We start from the raw sequence: 27,056 nt of genomic DNA, 5'->3' as shown, positions 1-27,056 counted from the left end.
AATCTGGAGCCACTTTCATTGACCTAACATCAAGCTTATGACACAGTCTGGATCAGGGACCTCCTACTAAAGCTAGGAAATATTATAAGGTGCAAAAAAACTTTCCAGCTTTTTGAATCTGTTCTCTCCAACAGAAAGATCCAGGTCCATATTGGCGGAAAAAAGAGCAGGCCCAGATTTCTCCACAACGGTCTTCCACAGGGCTCTGTGTTATCCCCCTTTGCTTTTTAACATCTACATGTATGACTTATCATATACCAGCTCAAACAAGTCTATACGCTGATGACTTAGCGATCCTACATCAATCTACCTCCTTTGCCAACCTGGAATCAACCTTGAACACAGACCTGAACATCCTGGAAGAGTACTTCAAGCAGTGGTGCTTGAAGCCAAATCCAACAAAAACTGTCTACAGTATTTCACCTGAACAATACAGAGGCGTATCGACATCTCAACCTTTCTTTCTGTAGAAAAATGGTAGAACACGAAGCTCACCTGAAATGCCTTGGAGTGAACCTGGACAGAAGCCTAACCTATAAAAGGCACATCATCAACCTGTCCAACAAAATGAAAACGAGAAACAATATCATTTCAAGTCTTGCTGGAACAACCTGGGGTTGTGGTACAGAAGTCCTAAGGTCATTTGCACTAGCCCTCGCATTCTCTGCTGCAGAATGTTGTGCCTCTTTCTGGGAAAGAAGTGCACACGAACATTTTAGACACCCAGCTAAACTCTACCATGTGCACAATTAGTGGGATAGTGTGAAGCACCCCTCTCCCCTGGCTGCCTGTGCTATCTACCATTGCTCCACCAAACATACGGAGAAGACAAGCCTCGATTAAAGAATTTAATAAAGCAATGAGCAACCCACTCCTGCCGCTGCACCAGACTCTCATAAATCCACCTAGTCTTTGCCTAAAATATAGAAAGCCTCTCTGGTCCATGGATGAATTCTCTTCAGTTGCCCTGCAATCAACACCTGACATGTGGAGAGAATACTGGCCCAATAATCTTCCAACAAACGGCTTCTTGGTAGAAGATCCCTGTGCTCTGCAGTCTGGTTTTGCTCTTCCTAGGAAGATTTGGTCATCAATAAACAGGATCGGAACTAACCAGGGCAGATGTGGCTATCTACTACATAAATGGAGGCTGTTAGACTATCCTTATTTTGATTGTTCTCCCATGGCTCAGATGATTACTCATATTGTGAACGACTGCCCAAGGCGCCAATTTCACAGTGGTGGCCTACAGGAAATCCACAAGGTGACAGATGAGGCCTTGGATTGGCTTTCCAGACTGGACATTGACTTGTAGTTGTTCTGTATTCCTTTTGCCATAAGAATAAATAAATAAATATAGAACTGATTTAAATCAGGGAGACTATTTCTTGAATCCACCACAGCACTACAACATTCCCCAAACTTAAATAAATTTGGCTGCATCACATTACCAAAAATCTGGGAACCATCATTTTGAGACCTTGAGTAATTGTCAACATCACTGCACCTATAGAGAGTGCAAGTTAGGACTGCAGGAGTCTGTCTTTTATAATCTGTCTGTGTTTGGCTTCCTAGTGGTGTGCACGATGTGCTCAATATATTCAATATATTTCTTTGGGCCTGAAGATGTTATGGTGAGAAGGCAAAATATTGTCATATTAATCTAATTAGCTAAATACATTTAGTTAGTTTAATTATTAGTGTGAGACATTTGTATTTCCTAATGAGTAAAAGCAGGACAGAATATGAATGAGTAAGGAGAAGTATTTCATGGTATTGTTTAGGGACAATTATTTTATACAACGGTATTCTCTTCTTTAAAAATGGAAGAGAGTATTTGGCAGAAGAAGAACGAGTAGTCTAACGCACATGCTAGGATAGTGATGAGTCTGACGAGGAAGGAGTTGTCAACTTATGAAAGGAGAACATCTGTGGAAGTAAAGCAAAAACCTAGAGAATTTGAAAGTTACATATCTAGTCAAACAAAGGTAAAGTATGGAAGAGTAAATTCAGTTATTGCCGATGGCAGATAGGTCACAAGAACTGAAAATATAATAGAAACATTCAATGAGTATTTTGTGTATTTCATATCAGGGAGTGGGAGGAGGAGTAGATGCTAAATATAACCGGGAAGAAAGAGGGGAATGATTGGAACTTTAGGGATGTGAAATATTTGGAAGTTTTCATAAGACTGTGGGACCTGAAAGGGATATCATTGCATATATTAAGGGACTGTGCAGGGAAAAAAAAAATTTTTTTTTTATTTTTTCCCGCAACAACATTTCTTTTTTTGATGCAACAACATTTCTTCATGAGGTCACTCATTTCAGTAATTTTCTTAAAAGATGAAAGAAAATTAGCCAATGTATAACGGAACATCCAAGTCAGAAGATGCTGAACAATCAAGAGCAAATCTTTCTTGGCACAATCATATCACTTATATAACATCATCAGCTTCCAGAAAACTTGATGTCCTTTTCTGCCCAATATGATACTTCTCTACCAAACTGTTACTTTGTATAAATCCCAAACCTGACAAAACTTGGAATACTGCTCTTATGTTTGAGATGGTGCACTATGACCTCCCTAAAAATTCATGATGCTGTTCAGAAAAGGGCAGTTTGGTATTAATGACACATTTTTTTTTAAGACTTTCTTCAGTCACTTTCCCACAGAAGATCAGTTTCTGCATTGTGTCTGTTCTACAGATACTTCCATGGACACTGTTCAGTAGAACTAGCATCTGTTATACCTCCCATTTCTGCCAGATCTACAGGAACTCGATCAATAGCTGCTCGACATCCCTTTAGAGTTGAACTGCATACTCATTGAAACTGCTACTCCCAGTCATGTTTCATTCTTCCACCTCAGTTCTGTGCAACGGCCTTAGCTGTTGGAGCTCTTACTCCAACTCCCCATGAAAAAGTTTGTGCTACATTTCTTCATGAGGTCAGTCAATTCATTAATTCTAATTACTGTTACTCAGTACTTTTGGAAGATGAATAAGCATTTACTATATGATTCAGGAATAAATCATATGTGGATAAATGAAAACATTATGTCTGTTGTCAAAGTGGATACAGCGAGTTGATAGCTTTTCTACAGTTCTTGCAGCCAAAAGGTTGCAAAGTTTGAATTCTACTGTGTATGAATAAACACATGCTTCAATATATAACTAATTTTACCATATACTTAACACCCGCTTTTGAAGCTATTTCCACATGAAGAATCTGGACCAAGTTTTTAATTGATAGATAAGTGTCACAGTAGTCCACCAAACATCATCCTAAATCGTTTACTGCAGAAGTTTAAAATAATAATAGTAATAATAAGAAAATAAAATAATGGTTTTAAATATGGACTACATATATTTTTTAGTGTGGACTACTCTATATTTTGAATGATGTTGCAATTTTTAGTAAGCAATATGCACACAGTATTGATTTGCTGGTATGACAGTGCTAAAATGAATTTGTTAATGCTGTTTGCTTTTGGCTAAATCAATCTTGTTTTACACAGGTGATACCGGAGTCTACCTGTTCTAATAAACCCATTCTGTTTCAATGTCTAACTAATTTTATCATAGACTTAACACCTGCTTTTGAAGCTATTTCTACAAAGAATATGGACAAGTAACCTGAAATTTAAGCTTTGCTTTAATGATGAAGACTTAACATAATCACAGCACTAGTTTGGGAACTAAAAAATTAAAGTGATATTTTTAGAAGGATAAATTTTAATACAACAATTATGCAATATCAAAAAAGGTAAATTCTGCTGGGCTGGCTGACCAAGTGGTCAGCATATCTGCTCTCCACCCAAACTGCAGGTATGAATCTCGCTGTGGGCATGGATGTTTGTGATTGTCTATGAAAATACTAGTGGTGATGATGATGGTAGTTGCAGTTTGTTGCAGTTGGTGGAAACAGTGAGTTATAGAGATAGAGTAGGTGTCCTCCCTTGATGAGTCTTTGGACTCCCTGGAAGTGTTACATAATAATAATAATAATTTACTAATTATATGAAGAGCCAAAGGCTTCTGTGCGACGGCCTTAGCTGTTGGAGCTCTTACTCCAACTCCTCATGAAAAAGTTCGTGCTACATTTCTTCATGAGGTCAGTCAATTCATTAATTCTAATTACTGTTACTCAGTACTTTTGGAAGATTTGAAACAATATGGGATGTAATATCCCTCAACTTAAATAATGATAATAATAAATATTTTGAATCCAGTAACAGTCAGAAGAGAGCAGCTCCTCTTTTCAATCAATCAGAAAGTCATCTGTATTTAGATGGCAGATGACATTCATCAGGCAGTTTAATACTACACTGCAAACTAGAGGCAAGAAAGACCACATTTAATCTGTGGAGTAGTGTTCATTTATTAGACCTATTCATCTACAGTACTAATGTGTTCTAGGTTTAACCTTTTCATTGGCAGAAATGTCAATAAATCAATTTTAAAAATTCTTTGCAATTGCAAGATGTTCTGCCAGTCAAACCAGCAGATCAGCAAAAAAAGTCATGGCTATGATAAATGTGAACTAATGGATCACACCTCGAATACCATCTCCCAAAGTTAAAAAAAAAATAATAAAAAAATAAAAATAAAAAAAGACCAGTTTTCTATAAAAACAAGTTAAAATTGATACATATTCTTAACATCAGTTACTGCACTCCAAATCCAAATAAATATGGCTGCTCAAAACTGTCTAAAACTTTGGAAATGTCAGTATTCCAAAAAACAAATAAATAAAAATGATCTTCATAAGGCAATCAACGATGCCTTATGAAGATCATAAGGGTGCACCCAGAAGAAACACTGAATATATTGGGTACTCAAAAGCCATAACTTTACAACTCTGTGTGCTCTACAATATGTTTTTATGTCATCAGTGACCTGGATGGAATGGATATCACTTTAATGAGTTATGGAATAACTCAAGTATTGTTATTCCATAAGTCTTCAATCATGTAGTTAAGTCAATTCCAAAATTATTTATAAGTAATTAGATACCTTGAGAATTTAAAGTATTTTTTAATAAATGGATTGCATGATTCTCTTATTAACAAACAATGTTTTTTTTTTGTTTGTTTATTTATAGGAAGCTCATGTGAACTTCAGTTTCATGCAATTTATTGAAATTCGTATTTTCCGTCTTTTATAACATTATTTAATAATTTTATGATACATCTCCTTATGATGAACATACTGTTTTTTTTTTTTTCTAGCTCTTCTTCACTGACTACTGAAGAATTCAAATCTAATTAGAAAACTAGTAATTTCTTTATGAGCAATTAGAAAAGTGTCTAATGCATACAGCATTCTATGTGTGGGTTTATGAATATATATAAAGCCAAATGACTAGTTCTTTTACACTTACTTGTGAGTTGGTTATATGTGTTGATAAAGAAATCGATTGGTTTATTAACATCATCATCATCCATTTACTGACATGTACCCTTATTAACAACAGAGAACTAAAAAAAAACTGAATATTTTAATCTACATGAGATATTTTAAAGGATAAATCAAGGAAGATAAAAAATAAATTAAAGCTGCCAAGAAGTTATATTCGTGGTTTTATCCTTTACCCAAATGTAAGCAAGCAAAGTTTGTGCGTGAAGTCACTTCATCACTGGTCTACTTGTATATTGAGGCTAATGACTTCACATCATTTGCCTTACTATCCAGACCAGTATCAACCTTTATTGAGGTCTCATCAGTGGGAGCCAGACAAAGAAGTGATACCAAGGTTGAAGTAATGCAGAAGTCACACTTCCATATACAAGTAGTCAAAGGTATCACACCTTATTACTAAAATACTCTGGATTAAAGATAGATGTTGAAAGTGTAAAAACTTAGTTATAAGTTATACTATAAAATAAAGAAGCCAAGAAGTTATATTCTTGGTTTCATCCTTTATCCAAGTGTAGGCAAATGTGACGCACGTGCAAGCTTTGTTTGCTTACACTTGGATAAAGGATGAAACCAAGAATATAACTTCTTGGCTTCTTTAATTTTTAATAGAACTAAGTGAAAAAACTTGCAACATCTATCTCTCATCCAGATTATTTTATTAATAAGGTGTGATACCTTCTGACTACTTGTATATGGAAATATGGCTTCTGCATTACTTCAGCCTTGATATCACTTCTGGGTCTGGCTCCCACTGATGAGACCTCAATAAAAGTTGAAACCAGTCTGGGTAGTGGCCCTTCCCATAATGCATAGTATTATACACCATAAGGATGTATGCATTGCATTATGGGATAGTTATGCAAATGATGTGAAGTCATTAGCCTGTATATAAAAGTAATCCAATTGTGAAGTAACTTTATGTACAAACTTTGCTTACACTTGGATAAAGGATGAAACCAAGAATATACTGTATTTATCTGTGTATAAGACGAACCCTATATTTTTGAACCCAAAATTAAGAAATCAATATTTTAAACATAAAACAGAACACATTTGATATTTTTTTAAATATTCAAAGTATATTTAGTAATTAGGTAATATTTTTAAGATACATACTAAGAAATTATGCATCACTCTCAGTTCTGGGCATATCATTTTCTTCATCGTTTTTTTTTATTATTTTCAGACATTTTTATGGGCTAGTGCTCAAAATATTGTCAATACCCTGTCAATGAGTTGCAGACATATGAAAGCTTTCACAGTTCTGATTGGTTTAATCAGAATCAGCTGTTAATGATGTCAACCAACAGAGTTTATAAAGGTTAGTGATTGGCGGAAGCCTGATCACAGAGACAAGGTACCGGCAGTTTCGCCATGGCAACCGCAAGTCTCTCAACTGGTTACCACCTGTGTACGAGACGATCCCCAATTTCTGGTCTAAAAATTTAAGAAAAAAGTATCGTCTTATACACGGAAAATTACGGTAACTTCTTGGCATCTTTAATTTATAGTATGACGAAGTGGAAAAACTTTCAACATCAAAAGGTGAAAAAAGTAATTATCAGCAGACGTAGTAAAGGATACAATCCCAGCGTAAATTTCCATATCATGAATAGTCTAGCAGAACTGCAGTGACAAACAAAGTTCTGCACACCAGCATTACATAATTATGAAACAATATGTGGATTTAAACAAAGTGGATTTTGAGAGACCATGTGCTTGAGACCCTACATCGTTTTAGGGATACTATTTTTCTCCATCTAGAAATGCAGAAAAACTATTACCCTAAAAAGACTATAATTCAAAAAGTGACAAATTATTCTAGGAATCTCCCTATACTACTTTACATTCCTAACCTAAACAAGTATGGATACTTCCAAACATCTGGGAGACCATTATTTTGCATTTAAATAAAAAAAAACGAGACGTGTATAAGTGCTGCCAGAGTATGTAGTCCAAATATTTGAAAGCTTGCTCAATTCAAATTACTTTATCCTTATTTATTATATATTTATAATATAAATATTAATATTATAATATTATAAATATTAATATAAAATATTATAATATTATATATTTAAGTTAGTTGGTGAAAATGACTGTTAAGCAAAATATTAGATTAACATATTCAATTTTTTATTTGTGGTTATTAACACAGAAGTAACAAACTGAAAAGTAAAAAAATAGTTTAATAACCATCATCATAATCAAATTCCTGATATGTACAGGATAATTACGATAGTAATCTTATATTTCTATCTTTTAAGGGGCTTTTTACAGTATCAATCCATCTACATCTTGGTCTTCCTCGGCATCTTTTTCTTGCCAACATGGCAAGAACCTTTGTTTTGCTAATCTTTCATCTCCCATTCTGTTTAAGTGACTATACCACCTGAGATTAGCTTTACCAACACACTCCTGAATGCCAATAATGGCAAGTTCTTTCTAATATCCTCATTTTTAATGGGATACTGCCATTGCTGACATCTGTTCACTCGAAATTAAAGATACTAAGAAATTATATACTTGGTTTAATCCTTTATCCAAGTGTAAGCAAACAAATTTGTTTGCTTACACTTAGCATCATCATAATCAAATTCCTGTATGTAGAGAATAATTTGATAGTACTACGTGAAAGTGGAAAAACTTCCAACAATCTGTTCATTCCACTAATCTTCTAAGATAGGGGTCAGCGAACCGGGGTAAATTACCCCAAGTGGAGTAAATATGAAATTCTTGGGGGTAATGAGGACTCAATAGACATAAATAAAATTATATAAAAAGCACGTTCCTTGTTACGACAGAAATTTTTCTTCTGGCAACACTGCATCTGGCCAATGTAATATACGTGTTTAGGAGACGTCACGCATTGCTGAACTCCAAACAAATTGGTTGCTAAGGTGTTGTCAAGTGGCTAAACAGATATTATTTGTGAGTTGTCTATTACCCACCTTAATCTTATTTTTTGACAAGTGTTTTTGCTTTGTTTAAGTCGATTTAAGTAGTTAATTTATTTCAATAGTTCTATTTTAAGTGTAAGATTTTCATTTATTAACCATATTTTAGTTTTATGTTAGTTCGATAATTTGATTAATATATTTTCTCCTTGCTCGATTAATTTTTGATGGTCAATAAAATAATTAAATTAAATACTGCCTTCATCTTGAGGACATGTCTTAGTGCCATGTTTACCAATTAAATTATCGTAAATTTAAATGAACTTTAAAAACCTTCAATCAATTCAAGTTGATGTCATCCCTTCAGATGACATCAACTAGAAAAAGAATATACCAGGAAGAATCCCTCAATTATGGGTTTACACAAATAGAAGACAAAGGAATAATGAAACCACAGTGTGTTGTCTGTTTGAAAGTACTGCAGAATCTTTCAAAAAGAGTCAATTGAAGAAACACTTGGATAATTTGCACTCACATCTGTCTTCCAAACCGTGGGAATACTTTGTAAATTTGGAATGTCTGTCAAAAGACAAAGACTGGACAGCAACTTGAGAGGTACATTCGATCAATGTTCAGCATCAAAGGCTAGCTTTGAAGTGGCCTGGTTGATTGCCCGAAACAAAAACCATATACTATTGGTGAGGAATTGGTTAAACCAGCAGCTTTGAAAATGGCAGAGATTATGTGTAGTTAGAAAGAAGCCAAGTAACTAAATTCGGTGCCCTTGTCTGCAAAAGTTGTGAAAGAAAGAATTTCTATTTTAGCAGAAAATGTGAGGGAACAAGTTATTTCTTCAATAAAAGAGAGTAAATGCTTTGCTATTCAGCTTGATGAGACTACAGATGTCAGTAGTAATTCGCAGCTGATGGTGTATGTTTGCTACAAAGGTTTACATGCAACTGAAGAGGAATTGTTTTGTTCTCCTCTCGAGTTGCGATCTCGTGGAATCGATGTCTTCAATAAAGTTAATGAATACTTTAATAACGTTAATTTAAAGTGGGAAGACTGCATTGCTGTGTCTGTTGATGGAGCTCCAGCTATGTTGGGTCATGTAAGTGGTTTTTTGGCTTTGATGAGAGAGAATAATTCAAAAATTGAAGTTAAGCACTGTATGATCCATCGGCAGGCACTGCTTGTGAAACATTTGGAACCTGCACTGGAAGCCGTCATGCATGATGTTATCAAGGTTGTCAAAGGATATGCACTAAACACGCCACTATTTCGTGAATTATGTAAATATGGTGAGGCTGAATATACAGACCTACTTTATCATACAGAAGTGAGGTGGCTCTCACGTGGAAATGTTCTGAACCGAGTGTGGGCTCTCAAAACCGAACTGGAAATTTTTATGGTTGATCAAAAGCATGTTCTCGCAGATAAGTTTACAAACTCCTTGTGGGTTGCACATCTCGCATATTTAGCTGATATTTTTGAGTATGTGAATGCAATGAACAAGGAATTGCAAGGAAAAAACAACAATATAATTTCAGCCAGAGAAAATATTTCAGCGTTTGGATCAAAGCTTTTATATTGGAGACAGAAAGCAGAACAAAACAAGATAGCTCCCTTTTTGGAAGATTGTGAAAATATTACTTTTGAGGACATCAAGGATACAGTTATAAGGCATCTTACCAAACTCAAAGAGCGGTTCTGATTACTTTCCAGATCTTGATTCACATACTGTCAGTTGGGTTGTAGATCCCTTTACATGTGAAATTGCTGATGTAACAGAAGAGCCTCAAGGGTTGGCAGAGGCACTTCTTGAACTTCGATCCAATAATGAAGCACGTATTGAATTTGAAAACAAAGCAGATCTATCATATTTTTGGATGTCAATTTTGAAAGCTGCAAAGGCTTTCAAAATTGCACATGAGGAGGCAGTCAAAAAGTTGCTGCCTTTTGCAACAACCTACCTTTGCGAACAAGGATTTTCCATTCTAATGAACATGAAAACAAAGCAGAGAAATCGATTCGACCCTAGGGACACTATTCAAATTGCTCCGACATCAAAATACCCCAAAAACAACATAATTTCTCCAAAACCTGAAGTGAAAAAGTTTTCAAACAAATCCTTCTGTTTCATAATGAGGATATTAATTTATTTTATCGCATTTATTTTATACTTTTTATATTTATAATTGTATTCTCCACATAAATAGATTCAATAAACCTTTTTAATTTAAATAATCTATGATTTTCTCCCTTTCAAATCAAGGGGGGTAACGTCGGTGTACATAAATATATTTTGGGGTAATAGGTAAAAAAGTCCCGCGACCACTGTTCTAAGAGCTTTCATATCAGAGGTCTCCACTCTTTGATCAAGTGTTTTATTTCTAACCCAACTCTGAGATCCATAAGTTAAAATTGGTTTGAACACTGTCTTGTATATAGCTAATTTAGTGTTTGACTAATTACTTTCTTATTCCACATAAATTTATTTAGCTGACTTCCTACCATACCACCTTTGCTAATTCTGTTGTCTATTTCCATATTTAATTTACCATTGTCATGGAAAATTATGCCTAAATAGCTGAAATGTTTTACTTGTTGTATAGGTTCACCATCAGAATACAGTTGATGTTAGCAATTTCCACCTATTTTCACCATCTTTGTCTTTTTATTGCAGATTTTTACATAAAATTTATCACGACAGTTATTCAATTTAATCTTGCAGACTTGTACTGGTTTTATTCAGAAGTATAACATCATCTGCATAAAGTACAGCGCTAAGATTATTAACATGATCAATTTTGATATCAGATTTAACACCATTTTCTTTCGTAATGTGATCCATATAGATAATGAATAACAGTGGAGATAACGTACACCTGATTTTACCTCAAACCATCTTCCTATACCTCCTTCAAGTCTAACTGCTGATTTACTGCTTAACTAGACTATGTATTGCTTGATATAATGTCCCATTTACACCACATAACTATAGCATTTTGAAGAGCTTGTCTCTTGGCACCTTTTCATACGACTTTTCCAGATCTACAGAACTTGACATGTTCGCTGCCACACTACTTCGGCACAGTCTGTTCCTGTACGCCGAGCAATTTCACTTCTTCAAGGTCAGTACGGTAATCTCGTTGCCGGCGGTAAGCGTCATACGAGTATACTCGTAGTTGGCTTGTGCAGAGCATATACCATCTATGAGAATACACAGTTTTGATGCTAGCTCTACAAGCCAAGCATTTTCACTTCTTCAAGGTCAGTACAGTAATCTCGTTGCAAGCGGTAAGCGTCATACGAGTATACTCGTAGTTGGCAGCGAACGTGTTAAATACAAATTCTTGTTATATTCGCAAATTTTCTCAACGTGAAAATCTGATCCTGACAACCTCTATTTTGCCCTAATCCAGCCTTGTTCTTCACCAAGGTTACCTTCTTTTTTTTTACTTCCAATTTTTCTTGGATGTTACTCAAGTATATTTGCATAAATCTTACCAGGAACACTCAGTAGGGATATATTTCTGTAATTCTCATATTCAGTTTTATTTTGATTTTTATAGATGGGTACTATATGAGAGCTCTTATCAAATCATCTAGAATTTGGCCCTCTGACCAGACCTTCTGAATTATGCAATGCAGCCACTGTAAAACTTTTATACCTCCATATTTGAGCATTTCTGGCTGAATTTCATCTACTCCAGCTGCCTTTCCACATTTTAGATTTTAGATAACTTTTTCTACTTCAAGTGTGGATATGTATCTTGACTGCATTCCTGTTAGGAGTTTTCTACCACTGTGGTGACACTGCTTGTTTCATTTAGCAGTCTTTTAAAGTAATTACTCCAAACATCTAGAATATCTTTATCTTCAATTTTAATGTCACCTTTATCATGTCCAATTTCAATGTCACCTTTATCATGTCCAATTTCTTTTAGAGTACTTTTCCTCAATTTCTAAGCTTTTTTAATGGCCTCCAAAATATTCTGTCACCTTCCTGATATTTATTTTCTATGTTCACATGTCTTCCCATGACTTTTGTTTAGCCAGTTTTACAGAGTGCTTTGCTTTCTTGCATTTTTCTTGGTATTCTCTAAGCGCACGTGCTGACTTACTTGCCAGGAACTTTTGATATGCTTGCTTCTTTTCCTTCACTGCTTCTTTAACTTTCCGAGTCCATCATGGAGTTCTGATTTTTCTATCCATACAGACAACCACACCACATACTCTCTAGCTGAATCAATTAATGTTTTCTTCAGGACTGCCACTGAATATTGAAGGTTTTGTTCTTGTTTTGAAATTCCTTCCTTTTTTTTTTTTTTTTGAATGACGTTTGTGTTTTTGAGTCTACAGTTTACCTCTGAAAGCTACTGAAACTATGATTTGTTAAAAACTTTCTTACACACTCTTCTTTTCGATATGAAATTCAATTTTAACCTGATCAAAACTAAATAATGAATACTTTCTATTTCAAAGCCTTAGTTTACCCTTGTGTCCTGATCCAGTGGAAAACATCACTGTCAACTATAACATAGTCAATGAGACTTGGACAAATTAGTCAGGCATTTACCATTATTATTAGAAATGCACTTTTCTCCAAATTTTTTTTTTTGGATGTCTGGTAATCATTTCCTATTCTGCTGTTTAGATCTTTAACAAGGACACCAACTTTTACTTTTTCATTGAGCCAGCTGCCTTCTCTAATATCAAAAAATTCCTCTATTTCTTCCTGCTAGAACCTTCTCTGGGACCATAAGCAGAAATGTCTCATTGTCCAGTTTTGCATTCTGATATTGGCCCACATAACTCTTCTTGATATTGCCTGCCATTTAAGAAGATTAGCCTTGTAGTGTTGAATACTATGGCTACTTCCTCTTTTCCCTGATTGTTATTGCCATAGTATTCAGCACTACAAGACTAATCTTCTTAAATGGCAGGCAAACTCAAGAAGAGTTATGTGGGCAAATATCAGAATGCAGAACTGGACAATGAGACGACATGTACAACAAGCGTTTCTTATCCCTTTCATTTTTTAAAATAATTTTTAAATTTTTTAATAAACTTAATTATAATAAATAAATATAATATTCCCTGAATATAACATATAACCTGTTTTTGTGTTCTTTCTGTTAGTCACACCTATTATATTGATCTGTACTTATCCAATTCTTCTTCTAGTTCCATTCTTTTCTGTTGATGCTTCTTATGTTGATAGTACAAATCTTGAACTCTGTTGATGCTGAGTCGAGACGTGTTCTGGGATTTGTTCCAGTACCTGAATTTTCTCTATTTGTCCTAGTTCCTTGATGAAAACAACAGCAGCCTTTTTTATTGGGCAATGCTCCAGCTGGCATGAAATTCTGTCATACTGTATACTATCATTTTGCATTGTGGTTTAAGCCAATAATGGCCCTTTATTTTCCTATTTCTTTATGTTTTATCCCCTTCTCGCTAAAGCTTACCAATGTTGTTGTTGTTGTTCTTTTCCATAGTAAACAGTACATTTCACAGCTAGCAACTGTTTCTTATAAGTGAACATGTGTACTAAAACATGATGTGATGACTAATATCACAAAATGATAATGATGTGTCCCATTTCAAAAAACTCAAATGGAAACCTTGGCAATTTGATTTTTTGTTGCACATAAGTTACATTTGGTTACAATATGAGATAACATTGTTTGACAATTGCAAGTCATGAATTATCATATGTTGGTGCATCAGATTACTGGTATGCTGTACTTTAACTGTGAATTGTATGGTACAATGGATACACATTAACAGTATGAACAGCCTAGGTATCAAAGAAAAATTGTACAACAAAGTACTTGTATTAAATTGTACCTCATTTAATGTCACACCCAGTTTACGTCTTTTCGTTTAGTGTCAAAGCTTCCATTGGCCTACATGCATTTGTTCTTTGTTGCCTACTCCATTTACCATCATGCATTGTTCACATGATACTCCTGTGAGGCCTGCATGATTACTGGTTGAGGAAGGCATGGAACACCGCTGCCCAGTCAGTTGTTCTCCAAGCGTTTTGTTGATTGGTTGTGTATAGTGACTTCTGATTTCATTTTTAGATTTTTTGGCGGGATAGTATTGTGTGACTCGTGTTTATTGCACCACTATATGTTCTGCAGTACCATAGTGTAAGTTAATTTAATTTTATGTTATTATTAAGAAAGACTCACAAAATTAAACCCATGGGTTTAATTTTATGAGTCTTTCTTAATAATAACTAAGAGATCTCAATATTCGGAAACTGGTTCGGCAAGTAAAGCATCAAGAAAGGCCATCATCAGTTTAACCACAAAACAAGCAATAATAAAAGACCATAATCAAGGGCTTAGTATTAACTTGTGAGAAATATAGCATGGTTAGGACCACTGCAATATGACAACTAAGAACAAAGGATTGCTGGAAAAAATGTGAGTGATTCCTCAACTACACTTTTTAAAGAGCAAGAAATAATTTCTGAAATGGAAAGACTGTTAGAATTATGGATTAGAGTGCATCCATAGAGGAGAGAGAGAGTTAAACATTTCCTCCGTTGAAAACTGCACCGGGACCTATTTTAAAAAGCTGTTGAATGAGAGGAAAAAAACAGAAACCCCCTGCATAGTTTCTTCAAGCCTCTGGCAAGAGATTCTCCTTCGATCTCAATAAAAGAAAGCACCATCACCTTCATACTCTTCTAGTAAAAAGATTCCACTCTATAGCACATTTATTTAGATTAATAAAATTATGGCACAGAGTAAAGAATTGAGTGTAATATTCCTGTGTGAGTCAACATACACTGGTTTCTTAAGTTACAATAACTCAAAAACTGCATGATAAATTTTTATGCAATTCAGTGAAAAGCAGTATGATATGAGATGTAAAAGAAATACCCTGAAAAAAGTCAGTAACAAATAGGTACATGAAGACAATGGTCAAAATGAGACTGTCAAAGTGCCTCAATGTGGTCACCCCCTCACAACAATACAGTGCTCACGGTGATGTTTCATACTGTTTATAATGGTGTGCAGGAGCTCAATTGGTAATAATAACTATTGCTCTGGCAAGGCTATCATAAGTTCCCCAAGGTTTTGAGGAAGGGAATTGATAGCAGCAACATGAGCATCCCAGACATGCTTAATAGGAGTAATGGCAGAACTGGCTGGACAGTCCATACATACAATAATCTCTTCTTGAAGATATTGGTGCATGAGTTTTGCTTGATGAGGATATCATTATTGTCTTGCAGGATAAATGTCTCTTCTATCACACATGCATACCGATGAACACAGGGGTTCAGAACCTCATCTATATAAGTTGTAGCACTGAGAGTTCTGCTAGAAAGAACATACAGGTCACTGCATCCATCCAACATCACACTACTTCTACCATAAGTGTCCCTATCACAGATATCAGAGGGATGATAATGTATCCCTGGTTGTCTCCAGATCAGAACATGCTTGTATCACTTTGTAGAGAAAACAGGGACTTGTCTGTAAATAATACAGATCCCATTAGTCTTGGGTCCAGTTGACATGGAGACTGGCCCATTTCAAATGTTCTCTCCATGTGGTGTGGGGAATAGGACAATCCTAAGATTGCCCTATCCCCCATTGCTCAGTGTCAGCCCCGATATTACTCAGTGTTTATGTCCATGAAGATGACTAAGTGACCTAGGTATAATATTCGCATACTAATTTAATAACTAAATAAATTTAGTCATTATCTGTAGATGTGTCTTTATTCTACTAAACATCAATATGAGTGAGAATCAATGTCTAAGTATCCATACCAGCTTAGGGATGAATTGTTATGGTACTATGCTATTTGCTTATGAATAGTAAACTTTGCAATGCCATATAATTTACTAGTTACAAGTGGAAAATTCCAATACTTAAGTTAGGAAACATAACCCACAACCTTTTTCCTGTTATATTTTTCTAAATAAATATTAATTCTCACATGAAAAAAAATTGACTTATAGGACATCACACACATCACAATGTACCTGTTTAGTTCATATAAATGTCTATTAGAAGTGAAGTACAAAGTGAGTGGTCTTGTGTTGCTGACACACTGAAGTGCAGAATTCATGAAACATGTATTTCCAAGATTATTAAGACCTGTTGCACCTCTTTCAGTTGGGCCTAAAATATACAAATAAATAAATAAAAACAATATATCAACAATAAATAAAATAGAAACAATATATCAACTGCTAAAGTATGTGAAAATAAAGTACACACACAAATATGAGAGAGATTATACATTATTTCCAGAAGCTGTTAGCATGCCATCTGATTTATTTAAAAATAAATCAGATGGCATTTTTATCAAATAATTATAAGCACTACATTGGTTACAATTACACAAAACTGCTAATAAAATTACTACTATTTTGTTGCCAAAGCGGTGGTAGTCTGGTATGCTCTGTTGTAACTGCTATGAAGTAACTGATACGATAATTCACACCATAGACTACTGTTACACAAACATTGCCATAAACTACTGAAAGTCCCAAATATAGCCCCACCACAGGTACCATGATATTCTAAAAGAAAATTCACTATGACAAAAACCATCTATTATAACAAACTATTCCCATGTTCTCTATCTCTATTAGTCTACTGTTGTTGAAATCAATTGCATACAGTGGTCAAGTGTGTTGTGGATGTGGACACATTGAATCAGTTTAAGACACAGTTGGATGAGCATTGTATGCAATAGTGAGTACCTCCCATGATGAGTCTCTGATTCCATAGAGGTCGGGTGTTGATAATAATAATAATCCTTTCACCAAGCTGTTTCATTTAAGTTTCAACTCTGGAAAAGTCCCAAGAGAGTGGAAGGAGGGCAAAATAATTCCTTTGCATAAAGGAGGTTCTAAGGAGTGGTGGAAAAAAGGGTCAAAAAGAGTATTCAGGAATGGGTGGATAAGGATATAATATTCTGAAAGAGGCAGCATGGTTTCCGGATGTATTACTAAGACATATATTCATCATGTCTTAGTAATCTGCTAACTTTTATTTTTTTATAATGGAGTGACAGCTGAGTTGGATAAAGTGAATGGTGGTTACACGATGATACTGCTGGATTTTGCAAAGGCATTTGACACATGGAACTCTGCTATGCAAACTACAACAAATGGGGAGGGATATGAAACTAGTGATATGGATAAAAAGGGTTGCTGATGAACAGATACCAAAAAGTAGTGATGGATAATCAGAATGCAGGAGAAGGCAGATGATAAATGGTGTGCTACAGAGCTCTGTGCATGGACCACTGCTGTTTAATTTGTAGATAAATTATATATGAAATAATTTGAAGGGTGATATTCATTTGTTTGCTGATGATGCAAAGTTGGGTGGATGATGTACAGAGCTTGCAGAATGATTTAAATAAGTTGACAGCATGGACAAAACATAATGGATGTCAATTAATTTTGGAAAAGTGTAAAGTTATGCATTTTTGAATATAAAGATTACAAACTATATACTACACTGAGGGAAGTATATTCCAGAAAATTGACAAAGCTAGGGATTTAGGAATTGTGGCAGATAGAGAGTTGAAGTTTAGAGAGCATATTGTTAAATTAACCAGGGTAGCTCAGAGGATTACTTGGCACCTGAAGAACATACATTAACAAGCAGAGATAAGGGAGTTATAATTTCTCTGCATAAAGCCTTGATATGACCACATCTGGATTACTGTGCTCAAGTCTGGTCACCTGGCTTTCTTGGGAAAGAAGAGTGTGGTGAAGTGGATCAAGAGGCGAGTGACCAAGATGGTGAGCAGTCTGTGAAATGCTCCTTATGAGGATAAATTGAGAGTTTGTAGATTGCAAATTTGATTGATAGGCAAACAAATGGGAGGGGATAGATGATAGAAACATTTAAGTGAAAGGATTTGATAGGATTAATACAAAGGAAATTAGCACTTGGCTAGGGGGGGGGGGGGCAGAACAAGAGGTCATCCCTATAATTTTGGTAAAGAGTGTGGTTAGCAAGGGAGTGAGGACTATATTTTTTGCTTGGAGAGTGGTGGGTGAATGAATGGAATAGGTTTCCTGAGTCAGTTGTGAGTGCTTTGTTTGTTATCATTTATAGAGGAGGTATGATAGATATTGTTGATAGTTTGGCTATCCCACAATGAGTCTTAGGACTCCATGGAGGTACACGTGAAATAACAATAATAATGATATTATTATTATTATTACTATGGGCTACTCCAGGGAGTCCTTAGACTCATCGAGGGAGGTCCTAAACATCATGTTCACACAACTGTTCAACATTCTCACAGTATCTATCATACCTTGCCTTGAACTCGCTCACTGTCATGGCACCCACAACAGATTCTGGCAGCTTATTCCACTCATTTACCACTCTAAAAGTAAAGAACCCAGCTCTAACACCCCTGCTAACCACGCTCTTGCCCAGCTTCCATGGGTGTCCCCTAGTTCTCCCACCACCAGTCCTGATCTCAAAAATATCCTCTGAATTAATCCTATAGAATCCTTTTAGCAATTTGAATGTCTCAATCATATCTCCCCTTTTCTGCCTATCAACTAGTTTCTGCAACCCACAAATCTTCAACCTGTTCTCATATGGTTCATTCCATAGACCTGCTATCATCTTAGTCACTCGCCTCTGGATCCTCTCCACCTCCTCCCCATCAAGAAGGAACCGAGGTGACCAAATCTGGGCACAGTAGTCGAGATGAGGTCTTATCAGGGCTCGGTACAAAAATACGACACCATTGTTCAAAAACTATAACGTGAGAGAATTTGTCCAATGTGATGTGTGTGGAATGTATGCATTCCCGAATGAGGCTGGAGTTTGGATTGAAAGTGATAGTGGTGGGAGAATGTGTAGATAGTGTATGCAAAGTCAGGAGTCGAAGTATGTGTCAGGTTGTGAGACAGTTATGGTTGAAGAAAGCCAGAATGTGAGTGAAAATAGTGGCATGATAGGGAATTGCAGTGTACAAGATGGCAATGTGAGCGGTGATCTAAGAAAGAGTGAGAGCAATTATACAGAAAGAGAAAATGGTTTGAATGATAAAAAAATGAGGAATTATTTGTAGGAAGTGAGATCGCTAGGTTGCGTGCAGTGATACAAAATGCGCAGCGGCAATTAGAGCACCTGCAAAACTCTTTCCAGAGTGATTCGGCTAATGTAAATAAACAGCGTGGGAGAGTTTCCGAAATGAAGGAAAGAGTGTTGTATGGTGACTCGTTATTAAGAGGAGTAATAGATGGGAGTGCAACTAAATCATACTTACCGGGTGCGAAATTTAAGGATGTAAGTGAGAGTATTAGAGTGCAAAAACAGAGGGTGAAAGAATTAATAATTGTGGCGGGTACGAATGAATTGAAAGGTGATACATTTTTTTATGAGAGAGGACTTGAAAGTATTGTTAAAGGTAGCGAAAGAAAAGAGTGACAGAGTTAGAATGGTGAGTCTGTTACCGTGGTATGACAGAGAGGAGTTTAGAAGGAGGGCCATAATCGCAAATGACATTATGCGCAGGTTACGGACGGTGTGGTGTGGAATGAGTCTGATGGGCGAAAGGACTTATACAAGATGGATGGCCTGCATTTGAATGGACTTGGTGTGCGGAGACTGGAAAAAGTGTTGCTGAATGAAGTGAAAATGGATGTGCAGAACCAGGGAAACTAGAACTACCAAGGAGGGGGGAAGTGGATATCCAGACATCAGTGAGACAGTTGAGTGTAAAAATGTATATAATGTACCTGAGCCAGCAATAAGGACAAAAAATGGGAATGGGACATTTAGAATAACGCATCAAGATAGGGGTGGGACAAAGGGATCACTGCAATTCATGTATACTAATGCCAGGAGTATTAGGAACAAGAAGGAAGAATTTTTGGCCTTGATTGGCTCTTCCTGGCCACAGGTTATTGGCATTAGTGAAACATGGCTGACGGAAGATGATATAGTTAGTGGGATAGAATGTGTAGGTTATAGTATGTTTAGGAGGGACAAAGAGAATAAAATTGGGGGAGGGGTGTTATTGATGATAGCTGATGAACTGCAGCCAAGGAGAATTGAAGTATTGCAGGATAGTGAAAGGAGCTCATTTGAGGCTATTTGGTGTGAGATTGACACTGGCAGAATAAAATATACAGTTGGGTGCTGCTATAGACCAGGTGATGGAATAGATGGTGGAGATGGTATGCATAAACAAATTGATGAAATGAGTGGAAGGAGGAGAGGACACATGTGAGGAAGGAAATGGATTTTATTCAATTATTAAGGGATAACTATCTGAAACAGCATGTAATTGAAAATACTAGGGGTGTGAGAGTGCTTGACCAGGTAATTGCATCTCAAAATTTGACTGTAATGAATATGACCATGTTGTCACCTATTGGTGAGAGTGATCATAAGGTCTTGACCTGGGAGGTGGCTAAAGGTGTGGAATTTTTGACAAGGTTTATGTGGAATACCGTGCAGGCAAGTATGACAAGCTTAGGAGATTGCTTGGATCAGTGCCATGGCATGTACAACTGCAAGGGCTGAACGTCAATAGAGCATGGGAAGTGGTCAAAGAGCATTTACAGGAGGTTATGGCTGATTGTATACCTAAGGTCCGAATAGTGAAACAAGTAGGGGTTAAATGGATGAATAACACCATTAAGCTTGAGCTGAAAAAAAAGAAACAACCATGGAGGGAATTTAAAGAAAGGGGTGACCTGCAGGCACACGAACGGTATAAAGTGCAGGCCAGAAGGGTAACGAGTGTGGTAAAAACAGCAAAAGCCGATTATGAAAGGAAACTAGCTATGCAAGCAAAAGAGAATCCCAAACAGTTCTTTCAATATGCTGCAAGCAAGAAAAAAACTGTACATGGCAAAATGATTTTAAGGAATGACGATGGTAAAGAGTTCACTGAACCAGTCGATATAGTGGAGTTACTGAGCGAGCACTTTGCAAAAGTATATCATCCAAGTGGTGACGTTGAAAAAATGAAGGAACCATTAGTTTATACGGGAATTGTGATGAATGAAGTGGAGGTGAATAGTCTATTACAGAACCTTAATGTGAATACATCTGTGGGATTGGATGGTATACCGGCACGGGTCTTGCATGAAGCGGCTAAGGAATTATCAGTGCCCTTGACCATGTTGTTTAATCTGAGTCTCGGGTCTGGTTTAGTCCCGAAGGCGTGGAAAGAGGGGAAAATAGTTTCACTGCATAAAGGAGGATCCAAGACTACTGTTGCAAATTACCGACTGATCAGCATATCAGGAGTCGTTGTCAAGGTCTTGGAGAAAGTAGTCAAGGGAAAAATACAGAAATGGATTGATGAAAATGAGATACTGTACAGAGGACAGCATGGCTTTGTGAAGGGTAGATCATGCCTCAGTAACTTGCTCAAGTTTTATAACAAGGTGACGGCTGAACTTGATAAGGGAAATGGGTTTACAGTGATACTGCTGGACCTGGCAAAGGCGTTTGACAGGATACCATGTCAAACGCCTTGTCTGATATTAGATATATAATCTTTAGTCCCTCGACCTTTTCTGAATCCTACTTGTTCTTCTGAGATCTGATGGTTTATAAAACTTTGTAATCTCTCCTTAATAATGTGTAGTAAAATCTGCTGGTATGTGAGATAAGAGCAATGGTGTGGCAGTTTTTCACAGTTGTTGGATTGATGAAAATGAGATACTGTACAGAGGACAGCATGGCTTTGTGAAGGGTAGATCATGCCTCAGTAACTTGCTCAAGTTTTATAACAAGGTGACGGCTGAACTTGATAAGGGAAATGGGTTTACAGTGATACTGCTGGACCTGGCAAAGGCGTCTGACAGGATACCATGTCAAACGCCTTGTCTGTTATTAGATATACAATCTTTAGTCCCTCGACCTTTTCTGAATCCTACTTGTTCTTCTGAGATCTGATGGTTTATAAAACTTTGTAATCTCTCCTTAATAATGTGTAGTAAAATCTGCTGGTATGTGAGATAAGAGCAATGGTGTGGCAGTTTTTCACAGTTGTTGTCATTGCCTTTTTTTTGTAGATTGGGATAATGGTGGAACTAGTCAAGTCATTCGGCCATCTTCCAGATTTTGTTGCATAAATCATGTATCCAGTTGACTGCATTCACTCCACGGTTTTTCAGCATTTAAGCTGGTATTGAATCAGGACCTGAGGCTTTGTTTTTTCCTTAATTTTTTGATTGCTTGTTCTACTCAATTTTTGAGGATCTCCGTTTCCATGTTTTCCATAGCTCCTTCGTCTTCTTGTTGAATAGCTGGGTCCTTGTAAAGCGCAGCCCAATACTCTTTCCATCTTCTGGCTATGTCATTGGTGTCATTTAAGATCATGCCATTTTCCTCTGCAATTATATTAATTTTGATTTGAATTTTTTTGGTTATATCCTTAACCTTCTTGAATAAATCTGTTGTTTCATTAGAGTTGGAGTGTCTTTCTATTTCTTTATAGATGTTTTGGATATAGCTATTTTTATCTTTTTGACAAGATTTTTTAATAGCTTTATTCAGGTTCAGGTAATTTGGGTTTAGCCAATCTGTTGTTTTAATTTGTTTCCTTTTTTCAATTAGTTCTAGGATTTCTTTTATAATCCATGGACTCTCTATCATTCTTCTTTTTTATTGGGATGTTTTTGGTTGAAGATTTTGGAATGGTTTGTTTTAGGTGTGTCCAATATGATTCAATGTTTCGTTCCTGAGGTGTGCTTTTTTGTTTCTTGAGCTATGTCCATTGTAAATTTGTCCATTTGTGAAAAATCATATCTTTTGTTTTGTTGCTGTTATTCTTGTTTGCTTTCAGATGGATCTTTAAATTGGAGATTAATAATTGACGGTCTGAACCAAAGTCTGCTTTGGTTCAGATACAAAAGATTACCTTCATATACAAAAGATGCAAAGTTTTATAGTAGCACCAAACACAGTAGCTAGCAAAGTACATTTGTCCTAACATCCTCATTAAAATTTTTAGTTATTGCAAATACGCAGTGACACTAATGCAGTTGGACACAGAAAGCAAACGATTCATGTAAAGCAATTTTCTAAGTGAAGAAAACACACACACACACAGTGGCGGCTCGTGACCTGAAATCGTAGGGGTGCTGCAACTTTCGAAATATACATATACACTATAAGTAAAGTGTATACCTGATTGGATAAAATATCAAAATTATGTTAAAAAAAAAAAATTAAACATGAAAAATTATTGTTTATTATCGATAAAATTATACAGTTTGGTATAATTCAAAATTACTTAAAAATAAAATATATTCTTCTTGTTTTGTTTCATGAAAAAATATTGTTTATTATCGATAAAATTATACAGTTTAGTATAATTCAAAATTACTTAAAAATAAAATCCATTCCTTTAATTGTAATGTCCAAATATTTAAAGAGACTGAGTAAACACGATAAGCACTACGAACACTCTACTACTGGGCAAACTGCATATAAACAACAGTGGAACTGACGGACGGACAGTGCTGCCACATTACGCTAATAGCTCGCATCTCACTATGATGTGCATATGCTTGAGAGCATAGCAATATGACACTGTGGTAAACACAGTGCTGCTAGTGTCCTTCGCCCTTCAAGTGCAGCAAGATGGGTTTTTATTATTTTTTATACAAAATAAGAGAATTGTATAGGTTTGTTGATGATAAAATCAACAATCCTATACAATTCTGTATAGGATTGTAGATTTACAAATACAAATAAATTAATAAATATATTTATATATCAAGAAAAATTGGGGATGCTGCAGTTCTGCAGTGCCTATGCATGAGCCGCCTCTGTACACAATATATATATATATATATATATATATATATATATATATTGTGATTGTTCATTTTTACTCAGTAGAAAATATTATTAATTAGTTTAAATGACTGACACCATTTAAATAAACCATGTCACCTCTTCATCTCTTGGTATCAGTCATTTAAACTAATTAATAATATATATATATTCACATCTGAGCTACTTGAATATAGACGCTAAGGACTTCTTATCACTTGCCTTAGTATGTATCCCATAATGCAAAGCACACCCTATTTTAGTCCTGTATAATGCAATGCATAATGGGAAGGGTCACTAAGCAGACCAGTTTTGACCTTTATTGAGGTCTCTTCAGTGGGAGCCAGACCTGGGAGCAAATACCAACTTTGAAGTAATGCAGAAGTCATATATATCTCATATACAAGTAGACAAAAGGTGCTTGACCTCTTAATAAAAATCTCTGGATGGGAGAAAGATGTAGAAAGTTTTTTACCTTGGGTGTAATATGCATTCAGTCGCTTAACACATTTTGTATGTTATATGTATTATATATTGTATTCTTACAATAAAGTAAGCTAGAGAAAAGAAAATCTTATTAAGAATAATCATAAGGAAGAGAAAATACATTTACAGTACTACACTATATCGATACTGTAAGTTTACGTTGTCTGTTTCTCTCATCCAGAGATTTTTATTAAGAAGGTCAAGCTCCTTTTGTCTGCTTATATATGAGATACATATGACTTCTGCATTACTTCAACCTTGGCATATATCCCAGGTCTGACTCCCACTGAAGAGACCTCAATAAAGGTCAAACTGGTCTATAGCCAAACTATATTCCACATTGGCTTAAACCAAAATCAAATATGATGATACATGATAAAATTTTATGGCAGCTAGTTAAAACCACTTGGACATAACTGATGTTAATGAGACAAAGAAGACTAAACAGGTGAGATGCTGCTAAATAATAAATACAGGATGTTATATTCAGGCAACAGTGATCAAAGAAAAGGAGGAGCACCAATAGCATTCAAACACAAACACACAAATAAACTTCTTGACTATAGGATAATTTAAAAACAGGGAATCAGACAATGAAACTTATTCATCCCTAAAATCCCACAGAAGGGATTGTAGGTTCCCCTTAGGAAGCAGTGGAGAAATTTTTTGAATCATTAGATAAAGAAGGCAACATGAAAAAAACGGAAATGTTGATCCTTGTTGGAGATCAAAGCAGAGAATAAAATGAATCCCATATACAGAAATGTCTGAAAAATTTGGAGAAAAGGTGGAAAAGCTGCTAATAATAATAGTAAGAATCTAATGAACTGATCAGGACATGGACTAGTAAACGTCCTGAACTCAACTAAAATCATATTTGAAAATCAAGATGTGTACAAATTCACATGCAGAGAAGACGTAAGTCTTACTGACTATATTATCACTAACAGTGATAACATCACACTGGTTCAGGATGTAAGAATATAGAGAGGATTTGAAACTGAAAATGATCATCACGTTGTGGTTAGGAGAAAAATAAATATATTGAACAGAAAATATCAAAAAATATGTCACAAGTTTTAAAAAGAATTAAACTTGAACAGCTTTTAGAGGTGAACTACAGACCCAAGTTTACAGATATTATTCAAGAGAAATACAAGAGTTTGGAAAAAGAAACCAAACCTTGGAGTCCAAGTGGCACTTAGAAGAAAATATACAGGGTGTTCGGGATAAATTTGACAGTTTCGTAAGGAAAAAGAAAATCTTCTTTGTATCTATTAAATTTAATGAATTGACAAAAAAACATTACAGGCAGAGTTAATTACAATACTATCAACAAGATTTACTCAAAATAACCACCATTAGCATCGATCATAGCTTCAATTCTGCTTCAGAACCTCGAACAAGCTGATGCTACAGTCTCCCTGGGAAGGGCCGCAAAAACTGTTTTAATTTTATCCATTAACTGGGCTTTTGTATTACTGGAAGTGCGACTGGTGTCTTTTTCAACTGCGCCCCATACAAAATAATCCATGGGGTCTGGGGAGTTTGGAGGCCAAACATTTGGACTGGTGAAGTCGTAGAAATTTTCAGACAACCATTTTTGACTTTTCCCAGAGGTGTGGCAAGGGGCCGAATCCTGCTGCCATACATACGGCCTACCATTGGCTACCCTTGTTATCCAGGGCTTGACTACAGTTAGCAACTCCACGAACAAAGCCCGAATTCCAATGCCAGGGTTCTTCAACACCTGTTCCTGCAGATTTGCGAGGAATTCTGCTGTACGAACGCAATCAGATCGTCTGCTAGGGATCTTTCTTCTTGCTACATCCTCGTAGTCACCATTGCAAGTCTCTAGTTCATGCCTGATTGTTTTTACTGTATTCAGGGAGCATTGGGCAGCAGTCGCAATATCCTTATTTTGATGGCGGGCACGAATCATCATGATACAAGTTATTCTCTTCCATGATTCAGGTGGGTTCCAGCTATCCATCCTTTCTGACATCTTGTATATGAATGAAGAAGGGTCCAAACTTTTAAATGAAGAGAAGTGTGTGTTAATACATGTAACTTACGGAAAAATATAATTAATTATAAATATGTCAAATTTATCCCGAACACCCTGTATCTATTGTAAAAACAGAAAGATTTTTTTTCTTTAATTTTTTATTGTATGCTTGATTCGAAATATATTTAATATTATTTCTTATCTTAACTTCTTTTAGTCGTAACTCCAAGTTGTAATCGTTGCTTGAGCCAGTCATCACTTTTAATCCTTTAGTCTACAATTCCCCCCCCCCCCCCCCCCCCAAGGTCGTAACTTTGCAACTTTCACGTGTGTGGAGTATAGATTCAGGAATTGCCTCTGGCTGGAACCAATTCTTTTTTTCTAACTAGCTGGCTTTCTCTTACACTGATCTTTAA

The 27,056-nt window shown here is 35.8% G+C and overlaps 1 protein-coding gene across 2 annotated transcripts in view; it reads right to left on the bottom strand.

Moving 5' to 3' along the window:
* The window catches only part of Usp32 (Ubiquitin specific protease 32), an 808,142-nt gene that overhangs the window by 305,014 nt on the left and 476,072 nt on the right, over positions 1-27,056 (bottom strand). For both annotated transcript variants that reach the window (XM_090413901.1, XM_090413902.1), the window contains exon 20: positions 16,340-16,478. In XM_090413901.1, the coding sequence (XP_090270027.1) occupies positions 16,340-16,478 (139 nt within the window). The remainder of the gene's footprint in view (positions 1-16,339; positions 16,479-27,056) is intronic.

Source organism: Typopeltis vanoorti, chromosome 24 (assembly GCF_054136105.1).
Source record: "Typopeltis vanoorti isolate ZY-2024b chromosome 24, IOZ_Tvanoo_1.0, whole genome shotgun sequence".
Classification (NCBI taxonomy): domain Eukaryota; kingdom Metazoa; phylum Arthropoda; class Arachnida; order Uropygi; family Thelyphonidae; genus Typopeltis; species Typopeltis vanoorti.
Note: the sequence above shows the minus strand (reverse complement) of the source record. Positions and strands in the feature narration are given on the sequence as shown.